Genomic DNA, 17,395 nt, shown 5'->3' on the forward strand with positions numbered 1-17,395 from the left:
ACGCAGAGCCATGAAAATAAAAAATCATTTTTCTTTCCTCAAAAATGATGTTTTAGCAAGCATCTTTTTATTTTCACAAGGGTAACAGGAGAAATTGGACCCCAGTAATTGTTGCGCAGTTTGTCCTGAGTATGCTGGTACCCCATATGTGGGGGTAAACCACTGTTTGGGCACACGTCGGGGCTCAGAAGTGAGGGAGCACCATTTGACTTTTTGAATACAAGATTGGCTGGAATCAATGGTGGCGCCATGTTGCGTTTGGAGACCCCTGATGTGCCTAAACAGTGGAAACACCTCAATTCTAACTCCAACACTAACCCCAACACACCCCTAACCCTAATCCCAACTGTAGCCATAACCCTAACCACAACCCTAATTCCAACCCTAAACCTAAGGCTATGTGCCCACGTTGCGGATTCGTGTGAGATTTTTCAGCACCATTTTTGAAAAATCCGCGGGTAAAAGGCACTGCGTTTTACCTGCGGATTTACCGCGGATTTCCAGTGTTTTTTGTGCGGATTTCACCTGTGGATTCCTATTGAGGAACAGGTGTAAAACGCTGTGGAATCCGCACAAAGAATTGACATGCTGTGGAAAATACAACGCAGCGTTTCCACGCTGTATTTTCCGCACCATGGGCACAGCGAATTTGGTTTTCCGTAGGTTTACTTGGTACTGTAAACCTGATGGAACACTGCTGCGGATCCGCAGCGGCCAATCCGCTGCGGATCCGCAGCCAAATCCGCACCGTGTGCACATAGACTAATTCTAAAGGTATGTGCACACGCTGCGGAAAATGCTGCGGATCCGCAGCAGTTTCCCATGAGTTTACAGTTCAATGTAAACCTATGGGAAACAAAAATCGCTGTACACATGTTGCGGAAAAACTGCACGGAAACGCAGCGGTTTACATTCTGCAGCATGTCACTTCTTTCTGCGGATTCCGCAGCGGTTTTACAACTGCTCCAATAGAAAATCGCAGTTGTAAAACCGCAGTGAAATGCGCAGAAAAACCGCGGTAAATCCGCCATAAATCCGCAGCAGTTTAAATCCGCAGAGGAACAGAATACGTGTGCACATACCGAAACCCTAACCCTATTCTAACCTTAGTGGAAAAAAAAAAAAATTCTTTATTTTTTTATTGTCCCTACCTATGGGGGTGACAAAGGGGGGGGATGTCATTTATTATTATTTTTTTTATTTTGATCACTGTGATAAAATCTATCTCAGTGATCAAAATGCACTTTGGAACGAATCTGCCGGCCGGCAGATTTGGCAGGCGCACTGCGCATGCGCCCGCCATTTTGGAAGATGGCGGCGCCCAGGGAGAAGACGGACGGACCCCGGCAGGATCGGTAAGTATGATGGGGTGGAGGGGGGAGCACGGTGGGGGGGGGGGAAATCGGAGAATGGGGGGTGGATCGGAGCGCGGGGGGGGGGGTGGAACGGAGCACGGGGGGGTGGATCGGAGCACGGGGGGGTGGATCGGAGCACGGGGGTGGATCGGAGTGCAGGGGGGTTGGATCGGAGCATGGGGGGTGGTTGGAGCACAGGGGGGGGCGGACAAGAGCACGGGGGGAGCAGAGCACAGGACGGAGCGGTGCATAGCACTGATCGGAGGACTGGGGGGGCGATCGGTGGGGTGGGGTGGGGGCACATTAGTGTTTCCAGCCATGGCCGATGCTATTGCAGCATCGGCCATGGCTGGATTGTAATATTTCACCAGTTTTAATAGGTGAAATATTACAAATCGCTCTGATTGGCTGTTGAAAGTGAAACTGCCAATCAGAGCGATCGTAGTGACGGGGGGGTGAAGCCACCCCCCCTGGGCTAAACTACCCCTTTCACCGGATCTGCAGGGACGCGATCTTTCCATGACGCCACATAGGCGTCACAGGTCGGATTGGCACCGACTTTCATGACGCCTACGTGGCGTCTTGGGTCGGGAAGGGGTTAAAGGGCTTGTCCCATCTTATGTGATATATCGATGATCGCTGGGAGATCTCACCGCTGGAACTTGCACTGATCTTGAGAATGGGGATCAGAAGGGTCTCATTTGAATGTAAGTGCATGAACACCACCGCTGTATTCATGGTCTATGGGACTGATGGGGATAACCAAGTACAGTGCTGGGCTAGACGTGGCACTCCCAAAGAAAATAAAAGAGAAATGGCATGCATTGGTCAACCACTGCTCAGTTAGTAACATAGTAACATAGTTAGAAAGGCCGAAAAAAGACATTTGTCCATCCAGTTCAGCCTATATTCCATCATAATAAATCCCCAGATCTACGTCCTTCTACAGAACCTAATATAGTAACATAGTTAGGACCACTGCCAGTTGAAGACCCACAGTAATCAGCTATGTTGGTACAATCCCTTGTTGACATAGGGGGAAAAGGGACCTAAATCAAAACTCATCTGAGCTAGGGTGATATATTAATATAAAATAGACAAAATACAAGCTTAGAAAAAGAAATTAAGAATATGTTATTACGCTCATTTAAAAGTCATTAATTAAATATTCATAAAAATTCTCATGAAATATAAAATAAGCCAATGCTTTTAGAATTAAACATGTAAAAAAATAAAAGAACAAAGTAGAAAACAGGCTATTACAGAGCGCCTCCAATTCCACTAATAAACGGATAAAATATTGTGGAAGGACCTCAACTTGGAACTTAGTTTGTGAGTGATGGAATCACCACTCACAAAAATTACAAAAGACCCTCATAATCCCGCCTGCATCTTCCACTCCCAGACACAGCAATAAAACTAGATGCGGTATGGATAACTATAGAGCAATGAAAAAACAAAGCTTCGCCATCCAACAGAATAGGAAGTGGAGTAAAAATTGAAAGGACTGGAATCGGTTACTATTATTGGTTGAGAGTTTGTGTGAAAAGGCGATCTGGGATATGGGAAGGTCAGAGGATGGTTCCCCCCCACAATAAGAAAAGACCCAATGACAGTCACTTAAATTCTTACTGCCCTTCCCATTCAGTTGACAGGCGTGCTGTGGGTCTTCATTTTTTCTGCGCTCATTAGTTACTATTGAATGGTCTTTCCATAGTTAATACATGAAGACAAGTCACACTTTTACTGTACATGTCAGGTTGCAATATTTTTTAGTTTCAGTCTTAATGTCTAAACACCAACCCTATATCTATAAAATTCTGTCCCTGTTAAAGGGAACCTGTCACCCCGTTTTTTGAGATTGAGCTATAAATACTGTTAAATAGGGCCTGCGCTGTGTGTTCCTATAGTGTATGTAGTGTACCCCGATTCCCTATGTATGCTGAGAAATAACTTACCAAAGTCGCCGTTTTCGCCTGTCAATCAGGCTGGTCAGGTCGGGAGGGCGTGGTGACATCGGTGGTTCTTCCTCAGCTTTACGTTGGTGGCGTAGTGGCGTAGTGGTGAAGACACAGCGCGCGATCTGCGCTGTAATCCCTTGCATCGGTGGGGGCGGCCATCTTCCTGGGGCCGCGCGTGCGCAGATCGAGTGCTCTGCTGCACGGGGCTTCAGGAAAATGGCCGCGGGATGCCGCGCGTGCGCATTAGAGATCGCGGCGGCCATTTTCCCAAAGCCGAGATGCAAACTCGGCTTTGGGAAAATGGCCGCCGCGATCTCTAATGCGCACGCGCGGCATCCCGCAGCCATTTTCCTGAAGCCCCGTGCAGCAGAGCACTCGATCTGCGCACGCGCGGCCCCAGGAAGATGGCCGCCCCCACCGATGCAAGGGATTACAGCGCAGATCGCGCGCTGTGTCTTCACCACTACGCCACCAACGTAAAGCTGAGGAAGAACCACCGATGTCACCACGCCCTCCCGACCTGACCAGCCTGATTGACAGGCGAAAACGGCGACTTTGGTAAGTTATTTCTCAGCATACATGGGGAATCGGGGTACACTACATACACTATAGGAACACACAGCGCAGGCCCTATTTAACAGTATTTATAGCTCAATCTCAAAAAACGGGGTGACAGGTTCCCTTTAAGTATCATGCATCATAATAACAGGTTACATTATTGTAGTCCATCTTCCAGTCTAGCTCAAAGTGAGCATTGTGCCAATTTAGAGACAGTGCAAAAATCTAGAAAAATCAGTACGTTAACAGCAAGGATCACCAATAAAAATGTAGTGTTTAATAATTATCCCAAGACAAAATACAGTAAAAAAACGCTTAAAAAGTCATAATTGACTAGTACCAACCAGGGGGCCCTGGAATAAGGGAACACTCCCTCCTGCTGTTAAATGAACCAAAATTAGTCATAATAACCTAATAGTAAATACCTGCAATGTAGTAATTCCATAAACTAAGACTTAAATAATAATACATGACATCTTGTGCCAAAGTGCAGGATATAATATGCAAGAATTGAGAAACCAGTAAAAAAAAAAATAGTATTAGTATAGTACTACTAAAAAATAGTAAAATACTGTATGGAAAAAGGGAAAATTAATAATATAGATAATGTAAAAAAATACATGCACAGAGCAAAAAGGCACTGTTATAGTATTGGGCAATACACGGTATGTATATGAGAGTTTAGATAGAATAAATATAAGATCTTAAAGGTACCGTCACACTTAGCGACGCTGCAGCGATACCGACAACGATCCGGATCGCTGCAGCGTCGCTGTTTGGTCGCTGGAGAGCTGTCACACAGACAGCTCTCCAGCGACCAACGATCCTGAGGTCCCCGGGTAACCAGGGTAAACATCGGGTTACTAAGCGCAGGGCCACGCTTAGTAACCCGATGTTTACCCTGGTTACCATTGTTAAAGTAAAAAAAACAACCACTACATAGTTACCTACCGCTGTCTGTCCTTGGCGCTGTGCTTCTCTGCTCTGGCTGTGAGCGCCGGGCAGCCGGAAAGCAGAGCGGTGACGTCACCGCTCTGCTTTCCGGCCGCTGTGCTTACACAGGGCAGAGAAGCACAGCGCCGAGGACAGACAGCGGTAGGTAACTATGTAGTGGCCCTGCGCTAAGTAACCCGATGTTTACCCTGGTTACCAGCGAAGACATCGCTGAATCGGCGTTACACACGTCGATTCAGCGATGTCAGCGGGAGATCCAGCGACGAAACAAAGTTCTGGACTTTCTTCCCCGACCAGCGACATCACAGCAGGGGCCTGATCGCTGCTGCCTGTCACACTGGACGATATCGCTAGCCAGGACGCTGCAACGTCACGGATCGCTAGCGATATCGTCTAGTGTGATGGTACCTTTTGACAATGCTGCCAGTATATCACCTAAGTCACAAAAAGAAAATGATGGTGACTGTTAGATGTGGCGTAAATAAAAACCAAGGAAAAGCCAAAAAGCAGAGCAGACAGGCGACGTTCACATGTCCAGTAGTGATGAGCGAGTGTACTCGTTGCTCGGGTTTTCTCGAGCATGCTCAGGTGATCTCCGAGTATTTGTTAGTGTTCGGAGATAAAGTTTTCATCGCCTCAGCTGAATGATTTACAGCTACTAGCCAGGCTGAGTACATGTGGGGGTTGCCTGGTTGCTAGGGAATCCTCACATGTAATCAAGTTGGCTAATAGCCGTAAATCATTCAGCTGCGGCGATGAAAATTTAATCTCCGTACACTAACAAGTACTCGGAGATCACCTGAGCGTGCTCGAGAAAACCCGAGCAACGAGTACACTCGCTCATCACTAATGTCCAGTAATCATCAGATAGAACGGATCCAGCACTAATCAGTTGCCAAAATAGTTGCGTAGACACAACTTTTGTTCAGCTGAAAAAAAAAAAAATATGATTTCAACTGGATCCTTTTGGAAGCAAAACGGATGGCTAATTAGCAGATCAGTTTTCCATAGACTTTAATGTTATAAAAGCAGATCCACTTGAAGTCAGTTTTTTTTTTTTTTTTTTTAGTTGGACTAAAGTTGGGTCGGCACAACTTTTTGAAAACAGATTGCTGCTGGATCGATTTCGAATGCTTGATTATTGTACATGTGAACTTCGCCTAACAAAGTGGCTTCCTCCAGAGTAATGTCCCAAGTCTCAGAATATAAATATATTATCTACTATATAATTGTCTAAGGCTATGTGCACACGTTCAGGATTTCTCGCAGAAAATTCCTGAGAAATCCGCAAGAAAACTGCATGCGTTTTTGCCGCGATTTTGCTGTGGTTTTGACGCGTTTTTTTCCAGACACTTCCCAATGCATTTTGTAGTGGGAAATCCGCAAAAAAACCACAAAATTAATGAACATGCTGCAGTTTTTACCGCGACGCGTTTTTTTCGCGCAAAAAAACACATCATGTGCACAAAACATGCGGAATTCATTCTAAATGATGGGATGCCTTTTGTTTGCGTTTTTATAGCGTTTTTAATCGGGAAAAAACGCGAAAAATCCGCAACGTGTGCACACAGCCTTAGAGTTACTTCCGTCTGTCCTTCTGTCTGTCTGTCACAGATATTCATTGGTCGCGGCCTCTGTCTGTCATGGAAATCCAAGTCGCTGATTGGTCGTAGCAAAACAGCCACGATCAATCAGCGACAGGCACAGTCCGGAAGAAAATGGCCGCTCCTTACTCCCCGCAGTCAGTGCCCGGCGCCCGCATACTCCCCTCCAGTCACACAGGGTTAATGCCGGCAGTAATGGACCGTGCTATGCCGCGGGTAACGCACTCCGTAACCGCTGCTATTAACCCTGTGTGTCCCCAACTTTTTACTATTGATGCTGCCTATGAGCTCATGCTCTGACGTCAATACTGAATACAATTTACTAAGGTGATGACACGCATGTGCAAAGGCGATTCAAAGCAATGACTAAGGACATCCACACAAGTACCGTACAGCGCATGTGTCTAAGAGGCATACGTGCGCTGTATTAAAGCCAATATAAATCATATGTGCAGGAAGAAAAAAAAACACACAAATCCTAGCGCAATTTAGTAGGAAAAAAAGTCAAATACCGAACAGCAGATCATAGGGAAACATCGTGAGAATAAACTGGAGAGCTGTGACAGTTGTGTTTAGCCACAAATGCTGGGATACAAAAAGCAATAACTACACAGCATCAAAGAAAAGACTACCAGGTAAAGAAGAAATATAAGTATGGTGGCTTTGTGGAGAAAAATAAATAAAAATAAATAAAATAAAATAAATGTTTAGGATATCACAATGTTTAAAATCTATGTAAAAAATACCAGTGTTTTAAAAAAATACGAGGGGTACATCACACCCATATTGGAGAAACGGATAACACAGAGATAATACAGATTTAGTCAAGAAAAATGTGTGCATCCCCAGGACATATAAGACAAGAAGGAAAAGTGCTTGTAAATCTATGTACTATTCACAGAAAGCTTTAAGGGATATTCCCATCTATACGATCCAATCCCAAAATGTAGTAGGTGCAATAATAATATTAGCAAATACCTCCAATTAGAAATGTAGTATAGTTTTTCTGATTAGCTATGTCTCTTTCCTTATTTGCAGGCATTGCAGGATCTTAGGTATCCATGGTTATGACCACTCATATAGTGACTCATAGTTAATAAAGCTAGTTGCTAGTGGTTGTAACCATGGATACCTAAGGTCCTGCAATGCCTGCACATGAGGTAAAAGACATATCGAATCAGAAAAACTATACTACAATTCTAATTGGAGGTATTCGCTAATATACACCTATTAAATATTGGGATAGCATCTTTGGTGATGGGAACACCCTTTTAACAGTATGAAAACCATAGAAATAAAGTGCAGATTCTCTCTTAATCAGTGCCTGGTTCAATATCACTAATGTATGTGGATACTGTTTCCTCTCGTAATCAATGGCTACAGTGACAAAGGTGAGTGATCACACTGACATTTTTGCAACCAAACAAACCCTGTCCAAAAGCCCCATCAATGCATCTGGCTAATGCACCACTTCCACATGACCCACTTCTGTTGGAGAGAACACAATAATACAAAAAAAATCTCCTTTTTCTGAAATCCATCAAGATCATCTATTACAATGACATGCAGTAATTTCAATATGCACCATGTGCCATCACATTTCTCATGCAGTCACCTGGAATTTTCCCTGACATTAAAAGCTAAATGCAAAGTTTTAAGTAGATTGAGCCATGTGCTTCAGAAAAGGGATTCCAGTTGAGACAACCCCACTAAAGGTACCGTCACACTAAGCGACGCTGCAGCGATACCGACAACGATCCGGATCGCTGCAGCGTCACTGTTTGGTCGCTGGAGAGCTGTCACACAGACAGCTCTCCAGCGACCAACTATGCCGGCAACCAGGGTAAACATCGGGTTACTAAGCGCGGCCCTGCGCTTAGTAACCCGATGTTTACCCTGGTTACCAGCGAAGACATCGCTGAATCGGCGTCACACACGCCGATTCAGCGATGTCAGCAGGAAGTCCAGCGACGAAATAAAGTGCTGGACTTTCTGCAGCGACCAACGACATCACAGCAGGATTCTGATCGCTGCTGTGTGTCAAACTGAACGATATCGCTAGCCAGGACGCTGCAACGTCACGGATCGCTAGCGATATCGTTCAGTGTGACGTTACCTTAACTTGGAATGCCTCAAGACTTGGAAGGGAGATAAAGCCCATGACAATAGACTGCCTTCCTCTTACCAAGTGATTTAATTCATTACACAGTTTCTCGGATAATTTTATTTTTTATTTTTTGACTGGCAGTCTAGTAATCTGTACTTTATAATCATTCCAATGTTGTACTATAAATCAAGTTCTCCAGACACTGACTTCTTGGTGATCCTGAGATATACAGAAGCCAATCAGAGGAGGCTGAAGTGTAGGGGATGGGATAAAGAAGCAGTCTAAACCAATCATGAGATGGGGGTGTGTCTCAGACTACCACAGGCTCACAGCAAATACTTTACAGCCCTGCACTTATACAGGTGTCACAAAAGGAAACCAAGGAGCAAGCACCACCTGACAAACGTAGCAGATAATCCACCTATCGGCACCGATTTTCATTCTATTATTGAGCTCATGATCGGGTCGCTGATTTGGGGGAAGAAATTCCAATAATACAACTTTATATGTAAATTGCCACTACAGATGTGTAGGTTGAGCAGAATTACCTTTCACTTTGACAGCTGTTCTCCGTTATATTAATGCCCAATGGTTACACAACAAAAAGTAACACAATTATACACTGTACGTGCTCAAACAAACAAATCTGATCAGCCAAAGGTGAAATTCTTACCACTGACAGCTGACTCCATGTGGACCTCAGAGGTTTATACAGAACTACAATGCGATCCTCTTTAGGCTCTCTGCCATCGGCTTCCTCATCGGAGTCAATATCTAGAGCCTTCTCCTTGTAGTTTTGATACAGGACGGCATTCTCTGAAAATAAATATGGAGGCCATACATAAATATGTGGCACGTGTTCTTTAATCTATAATAGAAAAAAAACATCCAAGCAGCATCAATACCGGGAAGTTTGGGAATTCAGCAGCATGTCCCATCTGTTTCCCATCTTCTTGTGTATCAATATGAAAGCCTTTATGGAAACTTCCCTGGCTCAGTGCCAAGATTAAAATAGCATTCAGCGCCTATAAGTGTACACGCTGATAAACTTGCAGGGACATTGTATTAATACTGTATGGCTTTGGTGGGGGAGCGGACATCTGGATTAGTACTTACAAATGAAGATAAAACTCACACTAAGTCCGCAATACAGCAAGCTACACGAGCTGGGCAAGCACTGAAGACATTTAGGATTCATTGTATGTAATTAACGAGGTAAGGCGCGAGGCTATACTAAAAGGTACCAAAACCACAACAATCTACACAACAGCAGAGCAAAGGCTGATATTTAAAGAGGCTCGCTGAAAATTTAGGTGAGGAAATTAAAGTAGTTTGGTGGGAATCCAAGTCCCGCACCCCTGACGATCACCTGACTGAAAAGGCCACAAGTCCCCATCAATCCCAGTCACAAGTATTACTAAAAGTACAGGTTCTTATACAGCGTATGCCATATTTTCCAACTTGTTCAGGAATACAGGTGATGATAATGGCAGCAGGGTGGCTCAGTGGGTAGCACTGTAGCCTTGCAGCACTAGGTTCAAATCCCACCAAGGACAACATCTGAAAGGAGTTTGTATGGGTTTTCTCTGACACTAAAGACATACTGATAGGGAATCTAAACTGTGAGCCCCAATGGGGTCAGTGATGATGATGTCCATAAAGCGCTGTGGAATTGATGGAGCTAGATTAGTGAATAAATAACGCAGCCAATTACATACAATACATACAATTACAATATAAGGACATTTATCACAAGTGTGCACTGGTTTTGAGAACTCAGGGACCCTACTCTCATGACCGTGAAGAGGCCTAGAGTCAAGACCCCCAGACATTTATCATCTACTAGATGGTGGCCCGATTCTAACGCATCGGGTATTCTAGAATATGCATGTCCCTGTAGTATATTGCCCAGCCACGTAGTATATTGCCCAGCCACGTAGTATATTGCCCAGCCACGTAGTATATTGCCCAGCCACGAAGTATATTGCCCAGCCACGAAGTATATTGCCCAGCCACGAAGTATATTGCCCAGTCACGTAGTATATTGCCCAGCCACGTAGTATATTGCCCAGCCACGAAGTATATTGCCCAGCCACATAGTATATTGCCCAGCCACATAGTATATTGCCCAGCCACATAGTATATTGCCCAGCCACATAGTATATTGCCCAGCCACATAGTATATTGCCCAGCCACATAGTATATTGCCCAGCCAAGTAGTATATTGCCCAGTCACTATATAGCACAGCCACGTAGTATATTGCCCAGCCACTTTGCACAGGCCACGTAGTATATTGCACAGCCCATGTAGTATATTGCCCAGCCCATGTAGTATGTAGCAATGTGGGCATCATATCCCTGTTAAAAAAAGAATTAAAATAAAAAATAGTTATATACTCACCTTCCGGAGCCCCCGGATCCAAGTGAAGCGGTTACCGACGCTCCTCCCGCGCTCCGGTCTCAAGAATGCATTGCGGTCTCGCGAGATGATGACGTAGTGGTCTCGCAAGACCGCTACGTCATCATCTCGCGAGATTACAGCATGGACCGGTTACCGGAGCGCCGCGAGCGGGAAAGGCCTGTTGTGGATCCGAGGGGCCGACGGACGGTGAGTATATAACGATTTTTTATATTATTTTTAACATTAGAACTTTTTACTATTGATACCGCATAGGCAACATCAATAGTAAAACGTTGATCACGCAGGGTTAATAGCAGCGTTAACCGAGTGCGTTACACCGCGGCATAGTGCGGTCGGTTAACGCTGCCATTAACCCTGTGTGAGCGCTGACTGGAGGAGAGTATGGAGGGGGCACTGACTGTGGGGAGGAAGGAGCGGCCATGTTGCCGCCGGACTGTGCCCGTCGCTGATTGGTCGTGGCTGTTTTGCCGCGATCAATCAGCAACTTGGATTTCCATGACAGACAGAGGCCGCGACCAATGAATATCAGTGACAGACAGAAGAAGGACAGGCGGAAGTGACCCTTAGACAATTATATAGTAGATCCTGTGGATAAGTGATATATATGTTATTTAGGAGACTTCAATTAATGCCGGTTGGAACTGTTGACGAAAAGCTGGGTCTTTCTCTGACAGAAACGTGCGGTCCATGTACTACTAGTTGTCCATTTCTTCGGATGGTTGCAACGTAAGGCTACATGCACACTTGTGCATTTGGTCAGTATTTTACCCAAGTATTTGTAAGTGAAAACCAGGAGAGGAACAATCAGAGAAAAAGTATAATAGAAACACGTCACCACTACTGGATTTATCACCCACTCTCCTGAGGTAAAAAACTCACCAAATACTCAACGTGTGAATGTGGCCTAACAGTATGCATCCCCATTAGTACGAGAAATCAAATATCACCAGGGGTTTTAAAAGCTGGAACCCTCATATCCATTTTTGGGGTTAAAATGATTAAACATCTCTTTCTATTTCTATAATCAAGGTGTTTCTCTACACAACTTGGTAATATACTAATTAGGCATCATGAGCTGTTTCTCTGCTATTCCCAAACCCTGACTCACAAGTATTATATTACTGCTTTTTTTGTTACATTCTTTGTAGTGGGCCTCATGTACCAAACAGGTTAAGGAAAAAAAAATTGTTGTGTTGTTGCCGTAGGCACCACTTTTGGCCATTTTATGAGACGTGCTGGAAAAATTAAACAGGGATTCAGTTTTTTTTTCTTATGGGTAAAAGACCACTTTTACCTCAGAGTAGGGGAAGAATAGCGAATTATACAACCGATTAATTAACGGAGTAGAATGAAGTCATTACAGAAAATCACGTACGGCACAGAGCCGCGCTACATGTGCCTGAACAGAAACAAAACCATTGTGACAAATTGAACTGTCACTTTTTTGTACTTTACTCTTTGGGCAAGCGGCCAATATCTAGACAGCATACATTCCCAGCAGTGTTCGCATGGCAGCAGTGAAAGCCTAGCAACTACCGAGAAAACACCATGGCAGGCTGCGCTGGATTACATATGGCGTCTGTTTGCCATTTCCCTCAAACAGAAAGCAGGCGATATCATGTCACAATTGACTACAAGTAACAGAAGTAAAAGTGGTGTCACTGCATACAGTAACAATATCTACAACACAAGATAATACAAAGATTAGAATCTCTTAAAGTGACAGTACCACTTTTTCTGGATTATTACAGTATTATATATTGTGGATCTGACAAATCTATCCAGTGACAAACGCTGCGCTGTATCTTTATGTAGTCTTAAAAAGTAGCCACATATGCCGATAGCAACTGAACCATTCATTAAACACAGTGAAATTAGGTGCCTCTCTCTAACACCACAGTCCTATATTTTAGAAACCGTGATGGCCTCTCTCTTCTGTAGATGGCTTGTTGTCAAAAAACTAAATTCCATTCTGATTTATACACCTCATAAGAAATGGCTCTGCCATATCCTTTAGTTTTAGGCTATGTGCACACGTTCAGGATTTCTCGCAGAAAATTCATGAGAAAAACCGGACATTTTCTGCAAGAAATCCGCAAGAAATCTGCATGCGGTTTTGCCACGGTTTTGACGCATTTTTGCCGCGTTTTTTTCCAGACACTTCCCAATGCATTTTGTAGTGTGAAATCCGCAAAAAAGCGCAAAATTAATGAACATGCTGCGGTTTTTACCGCGATGCGTTTTTTTCGTGGAAAAAAACGCATCATGTGCACAAAACATGCAGAATTCATTCTAAATGATGGGATGCTTATTGTATGCGGTTTTTTTGCGGTTTTATAGCGTTTTTATTGGGAAAAACCGCGAAAAAAATGCAACGTGTGCACACAGCCTTAAAAGGTTTAGTTTTTTCCTCACGGTAAAGCCCCTTTCACATGTCTGATTTTCTCATACATGTTCTATATCTGTTATTCCGGAATAGAACATGTAGCCGTTGGGCAGCTCACCTGCCCATTTTGTTTTGTTTTTTTGCAGATACTTTTTGTATCTTACTTAATAGAGTATGATATAATTTTGCTGTAAGGACTAGTGTAATTTATTATATAATATTTGATGTTAATTATAGGATTAAATGTTGTGTCTAGGTACCCCCAATAATTGCAGTTAATTATTTCTAGCATGGGCTTAGTTTTCCAGCCTAGCCTGTTATCTAAGAACCCAGCCTGGCCCATTATCTAAGAACCCAGCCTAGCCTATTATCTAAGAACCCAGCCTAGCCTATTATCTAAGAACCCAGCCTAGCCTAACACAGCCTAGCCTATTATCTAAGAACCCAGCCTAGCCTATTATCTAAGAACCCAGCCTAGCCTATTATCTAAGAACCCAGCCTAGCCTATTATCTAAGAACCCAGCCTAGCCCATTATCTAAGAACCCAGACTAGCCTATGATATAAGAACCCAGACTAGCCTATTATCTAACACACTGACCAAACATGATGAAAATTTGATCCAAACTACCAACGAAAAAAAGTACTTTTCACATACAAAAGAAAAAAAAAATGAATGTGCGAAACTAACATGTAAAGACAAGGGGCAACCCTCAAAATTTTGCATTGGTGTTTGCATCAGAGGAGGATCCATTATGCCTGATCCTTGTTTCTTGTGACAGCTGATGATGGTCTGAGATCGCACATTAGGGTGCTTGTCCACGGTCCGTAATAACGGCATTTTGGAAGGAGTGGAAACCCCGCACCACCCAAAGCGCCGCCCCTTTCTGTACGCGCAGTAATTCCAGATGTGTTCATTGCACACATCCAGAATCTCCGCACCCCATACATAGGGCCCTGGAATTTACCTTGCGGCAACAGAGAATCGCCACAAGGTAAACAGACATGCTGCAATCTAAAAGACGCACCTCATGTCCGTAAATGCAGGGCCGCCGGATGCGTGTCCGCACGCATAGTGGAGACAGGATTTCATAAAATCCCCTCCACTATGCTGTAACATCTGGACGCTGCGGGTTGAACGCTGCGGCTGTACGCAGCGTTCAATCTGCAGCTAATCTTGAACGTGGACACATACCCTTACAGATTTAATGTGTGGTAGATTCTGCTAAAAATATCAGGATCTGCTGACTATTATCCAATTTACATAGGCAGAGCAAGAGTTATAGAGCATAAAATGTAATACAACATAATGCATGGTTCACACCGACGTCATGGCTTCTGCCTACAACAAAGAATCCAAACAGTTATCAAATGACCAGATATAATGGCAAAAATAGCTATTCACTATTCAGGAACCCCAACCATTTCCCAGATGGAGACAAAACCCAGAATTCAGAGTAGGGTATGGCTATTAGTAAACCTACAACTAACCTGTCAATATGATTCCCCAGGTCAACATGAGTACACAGACACCAAACATGTATAGTTTGTTTGTTGTTTGTTTTTTAAAGTGGTGATTTTTTTTTAGAAATTTGCACACAAAAAAACGTGGCACCTGTGAACTCTGGCTACTGGCTGGCATTCATAGGAGTATCTTAATGACAGGTACTGGGGTCATCAGCAGAACCCCGGATGTCCTGACAACCCATCGGCGCCTCGTGCTTCTGGACGGTGAGTGTTAAATCCTGCTGTCGGCGTGCAAGCAAGGATCAAAGGCAGAGACAAGAAATATGATGTACATGTACATCATATGACCTGAAGTGGCTAAAGAAGCACTCCCATCAAAGTTTTTATCTTCTTAATATATTGCAATCATCATATTATACAGCCCTGTGTACTTACAATTGCTTATTTTGTGTTTCTACCCAGTAAATGCTTTTCTTTTTTCTGCTCTATGTAGAAACAAAAAGTCCCTTTTCCTTGTATTTATCATTTCCCTCTTCATCTACTGACCCAGCTTGCTCCATCCTTCCCACTGCCATTAATTTTTGCAGTGACTCATGACTCATACAGGGAAAATTGACCTCCTGTTTCTACATAGAACTTAGAAAGATTCAGGTAGTCTGTTTTTAATAAAATGATATCAAAGACCTAATGGAAACAGAAAATTGAGCTGGATAGAAAGGAAAAATGGGTAATTGTAAGTATATAGTGCTATGTAATATGATAATAATAATAATAATAATAATAATTTTTATTTATATAGCGCCAACAAATTCCGCAGCACTTTACAATTAAGCGGGGACATGTGCAGACAATAAATTCAGTACAAGTTAAGACAATTTAAACAGTGACATTAGGGGTGAGGTCCCTGCTCGCAAGCTTACAATCTACAAGGAAATGGGGGGACAAAATAGGTGAAAAGTGCTTGTTATTTCAGGTCTGGCAATTATAATAAATAGGCATTTTCATATAAAACTGCATGATCCGATTATCAGCCCGTGTGTTTAAATGCAATAGTCAAGTATCAAGTGCAGTTATCGTGTGCATGGAGGGCGTGGAGACAGATGAATAGTAGGGTGCAGATTCACATGCCGATAACATTTGGAAGGAGAGAACAGGACAAAGTTAGTTTACTGAGTAGTTGATGTGGTAGGCTTGTTTGAAGAGATGGGTTTTTAAAGCGCGCTTGAATAGGTTGGGGCTAGGTATCAGTCTGATCGTCTGGGGAAGTGCATTCCAGAGAGCTGGCGCAGCACGGAGAAGTCTTGGAGACAGAGGTGCGAGGTTCGGATTACGGGGGATGTTAGTCTTAGGTCATTTGTAGAACGGAGGGCACGTGTAGGGCGATAGACGGAGATGAGAGAGGAGATATAAGGCGGTGCAGAACTGTGGAGAGCTTTGTGGGTGAGAGAGATGAGTTTATACTGGACCCTGTAGCGAATGGGTAGCCAGTGTAATGACTGGCACAAGATGGAGGCATCAGTGAAGCGGCAGGACAGAAATATGACCCTGGCTGCCACATTTAAGATGGATTGGAGAGGAGAAAGTTTGGAAAGAGGGAGACCAATCAGAAGAGAGTTGCAGTAGTCCAGACGGGAATGAATGAGAGCGACAGTAAGAGTCTTAGCAGTTTCGAAGGTGAGAAAAGGTCGGATTCTGGAGATGTTTTTAAGATGCAGGTGACAGGAGCGAGTGAGTGATCGGATATAGGGATGACTGCAATGTATTAACAATTTTGATTGGAGCAGTGTTTCTAGAAGTTATAATACACAAGGAAGATATTGTCTATATTGAAATCAGGATAGAAGTTGCCTCAAGACCAATTATCATAAAAGCTGGAAACCAACACCGTCCATAATCTGACAATTATAGATATGGTTTATGGGGAATCTGGCACTATCCGGTACCCTTAATACAGACGTTTGGATATTTAAATAGTTCAGGACTCGGACAATTTACCTAACTTCTTTCTACATCCAGTAACAGGAGCGGTAACACAGGACCTTGTATGGCCTATGAGTCTCCTCATTGTTTGCCAGGTGGTTTCACAATTATAAAGGATCTAAGTGTATCAGCTCCGGCACTGAACATGATGTTCCACAGTGCACTAACGGCACAACAAGCACTCACACAATATCGACTGAAGCTAAAACAAAACTAAAGAAGGGAAGGAATGTCTCCCCATGTGGAACTCCCATTGGATGCACCAACTCTGCCAGCACGGAAACAACACAAACTGCAAATACATGTTCTCTATCCAATCTAAGAAAACTTTCACAATATTTCCCAATAACATTATCCAGTAGATTTTTTTCCATTCCCTAATAAACGTTATATACTTTGTTCTTGAGCGGCCGTCCATGAATATGTTAGGAAGGAAGAGAGTCACCACACCAAAGCTTCTCGTTTCTGTGGAGGCAGGCATCTTTAACCACCAGTCTGCAAATGTTGTGCACCGCTACCACAGTGAATGTATCTGAGCATCTCCAGCAATGGAGTTAAACAAGGTATATAATTTTTTTTTAATCATGGAAATAGGCAAAACAC

At 43.6% G+C, this 17,395-nt stretch overlaps 1 protein-coding gene across 3 annotated transcripts in view; it reads right to left on the minus strand.

The window, feature by feature from the left end:
• The window catches only part of ARHGEF26 (Rho guanine nucleotide exchange factor 26), a 203,082-nt gene that overhangs the window by 175,527 nt on the left and 10,160 nt on the right, over positions 1-17,395 (minus strand). For all 3 annotated transcript variants that reach the window (XM_069727465.1, XM_069727466.1, XM_069727467.1), the window contains exon 4: positions 9,213-9,355. In XM_069727465.1, the coding sequence (XP_069583566.1) occupies positions 9,213-9,355 (143 nt within the window). The remainder of the gene's footprint in view (positions 1-9,212; positions 9,356-17,395) is intronic.

This window comes from Ranitomeya imitator, chromosome 5 (assembly GCF_032444005.1).
Source record: "Ranitomeya imitator isolate aRanImi1 chromosome 5, aRanImi1.pri, whole genome shotgun sequence".
NCBI classification, from domain to species: domain Eukaryota; kingdom Metazoa; phylum Chordata; class Amphibia; order Anura; family Dendrobatidae; genus Ranitomeya; species Ranitomeya imitator.